General features: G+C 36.3%; 1 protein-coding gene across 1 annotated transcript in view; it reads left to right on the forward strand.

Moving 5' to 3' along the window:
- The first annotated feature begins 1,132 nt into the window (after nucleotides 1-1,132).
- The window catches only part of LOC122790921 (CCN family member 1-like), a 35,439-nt gene continuing 24,367 nt past the window's right edge, over nucleotides 1,133-12,204 (forward strand). Inside the window, exons 1-3 of the mRNA XM_044058606.1 lie at nucleotides 1,133-1,586; nucleotides 8,291-8,504; nucleotides 9,624-10,022. Coding sequence (XP_043914541.1) covers nucleotides 1,518-1,586; nucleotides 8,291-8,504; nucleotides 9,624-10,022 — 682 coding nt within the window. The 5' untranslated portion in view covers nucleotides 1,133-1,517. The remainder of the gene's footprint in view (nucleotides 1,587-8,290; nucleotides 8,505-9,623; nucleotides 10,023-12,204) is intronic.

Consider the following 12,204-nt stretch of genomic DNA (forward strand, 5'->3'; position numbering starts at 1 on the left):
AAAGCTCATTAGCAGCTGATAGTTTTAACTCTCTGCATTAAGATGCCATTAGTGAAAAGCAACACAGCCCTTCCATATTGCATGCTTATATCTCAAGCAATATATCGTACAGGTGCGAAGGTTTGTGATATAACTGCATGCAGTTTTACGCTCTGTATCATTTTTGCACCCCGGCAGTTTTATGCAAGAATGCATACAGTAGTACTGAGTCATGTAGGAGGGTAAGCATTTACACCACTGTTTCTGAAGTGTTCCTTCAAACAGCCTTTAAATAAAGTTTTATTTTGGAAATGTTTCTGTAAAATAGCATTAATACATTTTGTGCATATTCCTTAATACAACATTCAGGATTCCTTTTAGAATCGTGTCTGTTTCTATTTTTAGCTTAATGTATTTTGAAAACACATTTAAGGGGAAAGAAAAGAAAAAAAATTACTAGTTTTTCATGCTTCTGCAATTCTGTGTTTAGAGTACATTTTGATTACAGCAACTATCAGGACAGAAATAGCAAGTCAAAAGAAAGGGGGGGGGGTTCACCCTTTCTTAATATATATACAGGTTGAAGAATATCACACTGGAGAGAAACAAGCTGAGAAAGTAGCACCATAGGTATTTCAATTTCTAAAATAGAAATCAGTTGCTACACCACTGCAGTTCCTATTGCTACATATAACTAACAGATTAGTTTCACATTTTATTGAAGAAGAACCACGTGTTCCTAAGTGTCTTGAATATGTTTCAGCAGCATGCACCCTGTGGTGTGACATATTAGCCATTTCACTGAGTTATTATGCCATATTTATTGCTTATCTGTAATGGAGTCTGTTCTTATGATTGCTTTATTACTGAATAAGACTTCACTAGTTCCTTTTATCAATGTTACAGGTCATGTACTTCTGTGCATGGACCGTTTCAATACATTTGTAAGCGGCATATTGGATGCATGAGATTTCTCTGTATGCTGTGGCATGAATGTATATCACAAATGCATGCATGTTAATGAGGGACATGTCTACTGTATGTTTGTACGGCTCCGTAAAGTTACTGGGACTTGAGCCAGGAATGTTTGACATCAGAGGGGAGGGGCAAAGTGTGCAAGCAAGCAGCTATAAAACAGCAACTCGTCTACAGTGTTTTCAATGAAAACCTGACCTCCTGGGCTCAGAGTTGAAAAGGAAACACCAGCTAGAATTTCAGCTGCTAGCATTACTTCTGACAGCACAGACGCATTTCCTCGCTGTAGCAGAACGCAGACGACTAGCATACTCTGCAGTAGTGTGACAGATGCAAAACAAAGTCAGACAACCTCAGAACAGGGAGTGAAGACTGCAGGAACAGCAAAGTGCATAGAAGGATATAACAACTGAACTCTCACTGGTCTCAAAAACCTCACTTTTTACAAAGGCAGGGATTGAATGCCTGCAGCATCTGACTATAATTTGTAAATTACAGGATTCCTAAAAAACAAAGAAAATACAGTTCTAATAGACCAAAACTAAGAAAGCAAAGCTGAGAGAATGACCTGTGTGAAGTCAACACCCTGCTTTTGCCTGTTCATGCTTGCTATCAGTTTCATAGTCACTAAGGTAAGTACTGCACCTGCAAAGTTTATTTTTATTTGGTATTAATTCTAATTGCACCTTCTGCACCAGCTAAGGAGACATTTACAGACCGTGCATTTTCACGTGATAACATATTCAAAATTGATACTTTTGCACATTGCATTCCTTCAGCCTGGCAGGCAGTAAATGAACTGACACTTGTATGATTTTCCCAGAACCTGCTGTCTCTATGACTGTGCTGTGCATTTGCAGGTTTCATGCTTTACTACACAAACAGACTAGAATCATATAAAATAATAGAATCATATAAAATAATGAGCAAGCTGCCACTAATCTGTAAGCTGAACTCTAGTGTGACAAACACTGTTCAGGTTGCTTCCCATCTTTATGTTTAATTCTAAAAATAATATGTATCTATTAATTATTTCTGTATAGTTTTTAACATTTACAGATAATTCAGCATGTGACGTGCAATGTTATAGCTCAAAGGTCAAACCTAAATACAATGGCTTGGGCAATGAAAGAATTCCTTAACATCATAAAAGAACATAAAAAGTAATTAGCAAACATTAGTTATTAAAGTGACATAAATTTAGAAAAGCCCACAAACGCAGTTGTTAAAGTGTATGCAGTAAAACAAACATGCAGGAATAAACATTAAGAGACGCAGGAGAACTGTCACGTGGGATAAAGCTAAAATATCTACTGATTTTAGAATTGCATGCATTAGAATTATTTCTTCTGCTTCTGTCCATACTAACCTAAGAATGATCCTTTTGTGATGCCATCTGATAGGCAGTGCTTTAGTATTACACACAGGGTGAAAGCATCAATTAACTAGGCAGGAAACCTTATTTGCCACCACAGTCAATGTTTCTGTACAGGCTAGTAGAATACAATTGTGCAATGGTTTTGAACTGTCTCAGTGATGACAAGCTCACAGCTGTGTTTATCTGGATGCAGTTATGATGAGAGAGAAACACTAAGTATTTTTTTTTGGCACCTCCAACAAATGTTATTTATGGGGCAGTCCCAAATTATAAACAGTGGCAGACTGTGTGCCTACTCTTCCATGGTGATAAACTGCAGCTGTATCCAGGCTAATCTTCAGGCTGGTGCACACAAGGAACATTAATGTAATGAAATACATTTTTAGATGTCTACTTTACTGTCTAATGTCCCCAGCAACCCTTGACAACTGGAAGGAAATAATTTATGGGCCACAAGTTTCATGTTAATCTGTGGCACAGACAACTGTCCAATGCGGAGAGGAAGGCTGTAAAGATCCTATGTGTGGTGACATCCTGGAACTTTCTAAGAGATGTGCTTCTCTGATCTGCCAGTTTCTTAAGCCATATAGTATACCTGTTTTTGGCGGAGGGCAGGTGTAGCATCATAATTTCCTTCTTACTAGCAGTGGCATATGTATCTAGTTTGTGCATTTGTAACTTTGGCACTAGATTTACTGTGTTTACTGTACTTCCCAAAGCTGTAGCTCAGTGGCATATATTTCTTATGAAAAAGTTTGCTCTGAAAGCTGATTTTATGTAAGTAGTTAAGGAAAAAATTTGGCTTATCACCAAGAGTAAGGGTACAGGATAGTATGCCCTCCAGTGGAAATAGTATTTTGTTATACACTTTTCACTCCCACGGGTTGTTCAGTAGCAGCATACACCCAACAGATGGATGTCAGAGATACTTCAACAACATGGACAGTGGTGATCATCTCTCATGCTGTCAGCAATATGCTGATCAGGACCTCAGAACAATGTCTTTATTAACGGAAGTTTTTTTTTTTCCTGTCATCATATGAGGATTAGACACTCTAAATTGGTCATAGGTATGAATGAGGTGTGAGTGTGAGGTATGGAAGGACTACCCACGCAGTGATGTGAACTCTGACTCTAGATGATTGTCACTGTCAAAGTGACACCTCAACCTCATGTGCAAAAATGGGAAAAGGGGTTGTGGATGGATGGCTGTGAGTTACTAGCAGTGCCTATCTCTACTGAATACTTTGTTAGACAATGACTATGGCTTTACTACTGTAATATCACATAGAGCCCATCTGTATTGAATACGTTGTTAGACAATGACTATGGCTTTACTACTATAATACCACATAGAGCCCATCTCTACTGAATATGTTGTTAGACAGTGACTATGAATTTACTACTGTAATATCACATAGAGCCCATCTGTACTGAATACTTTGTTAGACAATGACTATGGCTTTACTACTGTAATATCACATAGATGTAATCTAAAATCACATTCTGCTGCAGTTCTCTCCTCAGGAACAGACAGCAGTAGCTCTGTGCTCAGGTTCATATTCATGCCAGTGATGTCCATAGCAGATCCTATGCCTTATCAGCATTGCAAATCAGAAACCTTTTACTTACTTGAGTTGCCTGGCTGTAGCTGTATTACTGAGTGTCCAGGTCACTGGTTCCGCAAATGTGCAGTTGCAAAACCTGCCCACAGCCTGCTCCAGTGGGTGGTGCTACACCTAAACACACCCACTGGACATGATACGACTAGTAAGATTAACAAATGAAATATCCTCGGTGTTGGACTTTGCATATTGAAATCTTTTATGAAAAGCAAAGTAGATCATACAAGTCAGAAAAATTAAAGATTTGCATTTGATTTTATCTTCTGTACCTTTGCTTTTAGACAAATAAATGAAATATTCTATTATTTTCTAAAGTGAAACAAGGTAATATGTCAATGTGTAGGTTAGGAACAGCAGCATCACAGAACTACTTCTGTCTGAATTTTGTGAATACTCAGTCAACAAAAAAACTTAAAATCAACATTTCTACCTGAGATCTTTTTCAGAAAGTTCCTGAAAGATCAAACAAAAGCATAGAACTTCATTGTCTTTATTTATTGAATGATTTTTATTGTTCAGGTAATTTCCATAGAAGAACACAATTTAAAAACTTTGATTCCCCATTTACTGCACATATTTGAAATCTATTTCTTGTTAGGTTATTGTTATGACTGAAAGGTAAATAAAACCCTCCTCAGTCCAGCATATTATTTTTTATTAGATTAGGTAGTTTGTCTGTGCCTATTTACTGCTGTGTTGGTGAGGATAGCATGAAAAATCTAAAACAGCTACAGGGAAACTGAAGAATAAAGGCTGAGATTTGACTCAGCACACAACACACATACACATGCACACACACATGCACATGCACGTACACACACACACATACACACACACGCGCGCGCGCACACACACACACACACTCACACACTTGCATACAAAAACAGACATACACACACACAACCAAACACACCCATACTGTCTCTCACACAGACACATGCACACATATCCAGGTACCTGCCCACCCACATACACATACATGGTGAAAAATTACACTGAGCTAAGTACTCTAGAAAAAAGTGTGCGTTTGGCATTGAAGTATGCCACTAATTGAATAGAGCACATGTGGCCTTCCCACTTGTGTTTTGAAAGTTCATTGTTGCGGAGATATTGCCATGGTGTATTAGACAGGACTACTCTGGACAAATGGCCAGTGTTGTAATACAGACAACTAAGGAACTCAAGAGTGTTGAACACAAATTATCAACAAAATCAACAATATGAAACACACATTTCTTCTTTTTGTCTTGGGCTTTTTTTCCTTTCTTATCCTCTTTTTAAGGATAAATTAATATTTTAAGATGATTCATAGTTATAGGAGACATTAATACACTCTGATCTTAGGAGTCATAGTCACTGGCCAATTTTTCTAGTAACATATCATCTCTACTTTAAGCATTGATATTAGGTAACTGGCATAGTTTTTGCACATCTCAGTGACCAGTTGCTGACTGTAATATACATAAGTAGGCTTAAGCTTTGTGCTGCATGCTGAGATACTTACATTACTACGCCCCCTGCAGGTTACAGAAGAAAATCCGGTACAGTGAATCTGAGTGTCAGGAGGGATGATCAGGCCAGATTGGCATTATGGGATATAAGGACCTAAACTAATTAATATCTATACAGATGTATAATAACACTATATAAATGCCTTACCTGAGCAATATTATGTTACTTGTATATAGTCTTTATCCCTTCTTCACTTTAGCACTATAAACCTACATTTCTTCCATTTCACAAAGGCTAGCTCATTTATACTTTGCTCTCACTAACTTTTATCAGCTGCTGCTTTCTACAACCAACCTGAAACTTAAAATAAATCATTTTTCTTTTTCAGTAGCCTCACTCCTCCAAAAAGAACAAAGCAAACTTTGTATCCTCGTAAAACTACTATGAAGCCCAATCATCTAGATACTCAAAGGAAATCCAAATGTTTGTCTGTTTCATTCCTTTTTTCAAAGTATCTAAATTTTGATTTGTAAACCTTTATGCTTCTGTTTTCATCTATTCATTGTACTGTATTGTATTGCTTTCATCCATTCACTACATATTAATCATTGCATTTTATTTTGCTATATTTGCTATTGTAATTTATTATACAAGCTCTTTGCAATAACTATTTTACTTACTGAAATTTGCAAGTTAATATTTTCTTTCATGGCCTCCAATGAAAAGGGGTTTTGCCCAGTCAGACTTTCCTGGTAAATTTTATTTATTTATTTAACATTTATTGATTGGGGAAGTCCGACTAGGACAGAGCCTATTTTCAGTGGAGTCCCAGGGAGAAACGCTCCAGATGCATGTCTTTGGAATTTGAAAGGAAACTGTAGCACCCAGAGGAAATACACATGAATGCAGGGAGGACATGCAGACTCCGCACAAAAGTCATCCCAGCTGATAATCAAACCGGAGAACCTCTTGCTGTGAGGCACCAATGTTAACCACTGCACCACTAAAACAATACAAATAAATAAATTTTAACAGGAGAATGTTAAATTACCAACTGATGCAACTTTGGCACTACCGATGAACACATTACAAGAGGAAACTAGGCTAGCAGAGAAAATTCAGTTGATATGTACAAAACTAAATATGTGTTTGGGGGCTTGTTGTGTCCACACTGTTGCAGTGGTGTTTGTTAGAGCTAAAAATTCATCCCTCACCTAAACAAGGTCAAGGTGCTGTGTGGCTGATGGCATAATTCTGCTTTGGAGTGTTTCACGCTGCCTTCTCTAATGTATATCTCTGTACTACAGTATGACAAGCGTACAGTGGCCTCACCATTACTTCCATGCTCACAAGTCAAAATGTGGCACTCTGGTTCATTGATGTATAAAATATCTGAAGTTTTCACAAGTTCAATATGGCTTACTTTCTTGAGAAACATACTGTTGAATGGACAGTGGTGAACTGCTTTGAGAAGTGTAGCTAAAAGTAACTTAAATTCTCAAATGATGATGGTTGTTTTGCTAAAGAGGTGACATTTTTTGTTTTAAAAAAAAAAAAAGAGGTGACATTTTAGCCTTACGTTTGCATATCCATAGGTTTTTTTACAGTCAGCTGATTTGTTTAATCTCCATGACTCACATAAACCATGCTCGATGACTTAAAACATACTCCAAAGGCTGTTTTCTCAACAGTTCTACTTACTTATCAATGGATCTTCTTTGGATTCTTTATGAAATGTGTTTTGATGAAGCATGGTTGGTTAGATTTCAGAAGGCACCACATTCATAGCAACATGTGAACAATGCTGCATTTCGTTTTCACCTTCAAAATATGTATTTTTAAATTATAGTTTTGTATTTGCTGCAGGAAATCATCTTTTTCTAAAAACTTGTTTGTACTCATTTATAAGCTGTGATCATGAAAAATGAGTGCTGACAGCTGAAGTCAGATGAATTAGCAACACCAGGCAGCAATAGATGTTCTTGTTTTATTGTTAAGGGTTAATAATATGGTATAATTAAAAAAAATAATAATAATAAAAAACAATATGGTATATTTGCATCAGCAATTATATCAATATTCTCAACAACTGTGCCTGAAATATGTTTGACATAGGCAACACGTGGGTGGTTACTTAAAAATTGACAAATAGCATGCAGATATTAGACCAGTTCACTAAAAATACAGAATTTCTAGAGAACAAAGAATGATGCTAGCGAATGAAATGAACAATATTGAGCAGTTCAATCAATCTTTAGCATGCTATTAGTCAGTGATGTCTTTAACTGTGATGTCATTGCTGGTGTGTCACTTTAGCTTTTAAAATAACCACTTAACAGCTTCCAGTGGTATTATATTACTGTCATACAGTTTGTTTTGTTAATTTTCTATCACCGTGGCTAGTCTTTCATGCACCAGTAAGGATCCACAGGGAGTACATTTGTTTAAAAGTTTATCATGAACTTATCAGAACCAAAAAAATGGTTTAGATAGTACCTCAGACATAAGTTAATGGCACCATTTTGGAGTGTGAGCACTGTTAAATGCTTGAAAACAGAGGCACAGACCTTCATGTTTATTTGCCTAAGGCTAGGCATCCTATAGTCCTAATGTACACTTACGTAGTATTGTTCCTATATTTTTCTATTCCATAGTTCACTATGGAATATAATATTGTTCCTATATTGCTGTATTCCATAGTTCACTCCAAGCTGTCATAACATGTTTTTCATTTAACTGATATGTTCCTAGGAAAACGTAAATTGCTTAAGAATTTATTTGGTATAGCAATGACATTAATTTAAATGTATCATTTTTGTGCTTTATTACTCCATGCAGTCTTGAAAAATGTAGCCTAATTTTTTCCTGTTTTGTATCCCAGGTACATTGTGGCTGCCCTTCTGACTGCAATTGCCCTGCAGAGGTACCTGTTTGTGCACCTGGTGTCAGCCTGATAAAGGATTCCTGTGGCTGTTGTAAGGTATGTGCCAGGCAGTACAATGAAGATTGTAGCCAGGACTACCCATGTGACTACATTAAGAGCCTGCAGTGTGACTTTGGGGGCAGTGGCAACCTCACCAAGGGCATCTGCAGAGGTAAGTGAACTTTAGCGCTGTGTGTTTAGCAAAGGGTAGTGAATATGTATTAAACATGCTGGTGCTTAATGAGGTTGAAATAACTGCTCTTACTATTTGGTGTGTTTCTCCTCCCCACAATGTTATTGCATATGATATAATATATACATACTGAATACTACATCTATTTATTGGCATGAGTTCAGTTTTTTTTTGTGTGTGTGTGTGTGTGTGTGTGTGTGTGTGTGTGCATGTGCGTGTGATGCATCTTGTTGGGAACTACTGATTAATTTTCATTAAGTTATGATGCCTTTACCATAAAGAAGAGCTGCCCCCCTGCAGGACCCATGTTTTTATTATTATATATTTGCTTCCATGCCTGCTGAAAACAGTCATTCCCCCCTTGAGTCACAAGCCTGATCACTTACCTGTACTAGGTTCCCTTTGTACTGGAGCAACATACTACAAGGGGTGCCATTATCCAGGCAACCATAAAGGGGGTTTGTGCCCTCACCTGTGTCCTAACAATAAGGGCATGTCAGTTGTGCCACTAACCCTACTCTTGGTGGCTGACTGAGCACCTCTGATGCCATAAAACACCCTACTCCCTGCCACTGTTTGTATGTAGCTTCATCCACAACTTGTGAGAGGTACCATTGCCATCTTAAGGTTATCAAGCCTACAGCCTCCATGCTAACCAGTTTGATGCACTGTAAGCCTCCACACGTGTGGTTATTGACAGGTAGACTAAAACCATGGCCCCCTACTCCCCCAGGATAAATGAAGCAGTAGCATTTGTTTACTTCCATCCTTCCTTGCCAAGCTTTTCCAGATACCTGATAAGAGTCAAATTTGAGTCATCAGAGTCATAGTCAGGGTTTCATTCCTCTATGCCACAAAGCTGGGCCTGTTTGATAATATAGCAAACAAAATAAAGTGAGTTAAAGCTCATTAATTTTCAGCATTCTAACTTCTACCAGTATATCCTGAACATACATGTGGTCATACATTTATTGCATAACATATTTAGCTAGGTATAAATGGCAACCTAATGAAAAGTAATAGGATAAGGTAATATGCAACGGATTTGTCTGTTTGTTATGTCCAGTGTGTAACAATACCTTTATATGTATTTTGTAGCCAAACCAGAGGGCAGGCCATGTGAATTCTTTGGAAAAATATACCAGACAGGGGAGAACTTCCGGCCAAACTGTAAACATCATTGTACCTGCATGGATGGAGTAGTGGGGTGTCTGCCGCTTTGCCCACAGGAACTCTCAGTACCCCCAAAAGACTGCAGTAAACCACATTTAGTAAAGATTCCTGGTCAGTGTTGTGAAGAGTGGGTCTGTGATAACAATCACATTCCTGATGATTCTGCAGAGAAAATGGATGACCTGGAGGATGCATTCAAGTCCTCATCCTCATCATCATCATCATCAGAGGAAGAAGACCCTAAAGATCAAATCGATGAAGCTGAGACATTGTCTAGTAATGAATTGGTCTTTATGTCTCGCAATGAAGCCAAAGCTAAGCAAGGTGAGAAACAGACTCAGTGATTGCTATTAAACAGAAACAAAATAGTGTAAGAAACTTCTCTGTGTGGAAAAGTTTCAGTCCATATATCTCTAGTTAATCACTGTATATTAATCAGATCAGACAGTAGTAGTAGAAGCAGCGAACTTAAACCCGTTTTAAGTAAAAAAAAAAAAATAATAAAAAATATATAATTGTACAGAATTATTAAATATTCGAAAGAAATCCAAGCAAAGCAGGCAGTCTGTTTCCAGTCAAAAATCCAACTGGAAATAGACTGCCTGCCTTGCTTGGATTACATTTGAATACTTAGTAATTCTGTACAATTATATATATATTTTTTGACTTAAGACAAGATTAATATACAATGATTAACTAGAGATATATGGACTGAAAATCTTCCACACAGAGATGTTTCTTGCACTGTTTTGTTTTTGGACCCACTATACTTGTTTAGTGGGTTGTTTTGAGACTTTGGGGATACCACAGAGATTACTTGTTTTTTTTCTATTAAACAGAAACAGCACACATTAACAAAAGCTGAACATTTATGTAAAGAGTAGAGACATAACATGATGTATTGTAGTCCTTCAAAAAAGATAATGTCAGTACATTTTGTCTTGTGCTATAGATCATCCCTCAATCTCATATTCATGTTTATTAAATAGTTTATATATCCAAGTGCTGATTTCAATGCAGGCAATCCTATTGAAACATCATAGTGCAATAACGATAAAACGTGTAGCTAAAGCTTGAAATGTCAGAAACAAAAGATTGTACAGGACATGGAAAGATACATAAAAATATTAAAAAACAGAGAAATTGGTCATCTTAAAACTTTGTTGATGAGCTCAGTCACTATAATTCCCCAAAATTTTGAAAACCAGGTAATGTTCCAAAGCAGCAAGCCAAGATCCTCAGTAACAAAAATCAGACATATTTTACAATATTAAACATATTAAACATATTTAAACATAGTATCAACTTTTTTATGCTTAGAAGTAGGTGTGGAAAATATACGTATTGTTTGATTTTAAATCAGCCTACTCAAGGCAAACAATATAAACAGGGCCGTAAAAAGTGCATTTTAGAACAGCAAGTACCCGCCCCCTCACACTACTGACTGATTAGGTCAAACTAAATCCTATTTGAGGAAAATGCTATTTGCAACCCACATTCCCAAATCAGGTATTATGAAAAGCATAACAAACACATAAAAAGACTGACTTTTAAATAAAATCACTTTTGACTAACTAATGCCATAAAAGCTTCATCAGGTCTGTGACAAGAACTAAAATCATATACATTGGTAGATAAGTAAAAAGAGTTAATTAGACTGATACAAGGAAAAACACATAGCTATCTATCCATAAATATTATCTAAGTAGAATACTATAAATATAAATATATATCCATCTAATAATATCTAATATGAATTAGTTTTTAACTGCAAAGCACTGATGTTTTGCTGAGCTGTAAATAAAATAATTTTTTCTGAAATATTTTTTTTCTAAATGATTTTTTTTCCTGAGCAATAAATAACTTAGTTTTTTATGCATACTAATACATAGATATTATCAGACAGATATATATTTATTTTTATAGTGTTCTACTTAGATAATGTTTATGGTTAGATGGCTATGTGTGTTTTTTCTTGCAACAATCCATTTAACTCTTTTTACTTGTCTACCAATGTATATAATTTAAAATCTTGTCACAGACCTGATGAAGGCTTTATTGCATTAGTTAGCCAAAAGTGATTTTAGTTAAAAAGTTAGTCTTTTTATGTGTCTGTTATGCTTTTCTTAATACCTGATTTGGGAGTGTGGCTTGCAAATAGATAGGTAGTATTTTCCTTAAATAGGATTTAGTTTGACCTAATCAGTAGTAGTGTGATGGGGTGGGTACTTGCTATTCTAAAATGCCCTTGTTATGGACTTTATATTGTTTGTCTTGAATAGGCTAGTTTAAAGTTAAACAATACATATATTTTCCACATCTACTGCTAAGTGTATAAAAGGTGACATGTTTAACACTGTAAAATATTTCTGATTTTTGTTACTCAGGATCACTTGTCTGTGACAAATAAAGGCTTGTTGCTTTGAAACACTACCTGTTTTTCATGATTTTTAGAATTATTGTAACTGAGCTCATCAATGAAGTTTTAAGACCACTAGTTTCTCTG

The sequence above is a fragment of the Protopterus annectens genome, chromosome 16.part0 (assembly GCF_019279795.1).
Source record: "Protopterus annectens isolate FY-2018-M chromosome 16.part0, PAN1.0, whole genome shotgun sequence".
Taxonomy (NCBI): domain Eukaryota; kingdom Metazoa; phylum Chordata; order Ceratodontiformes; family Protopteridae; genus Protopterus; species Protopterus annectens.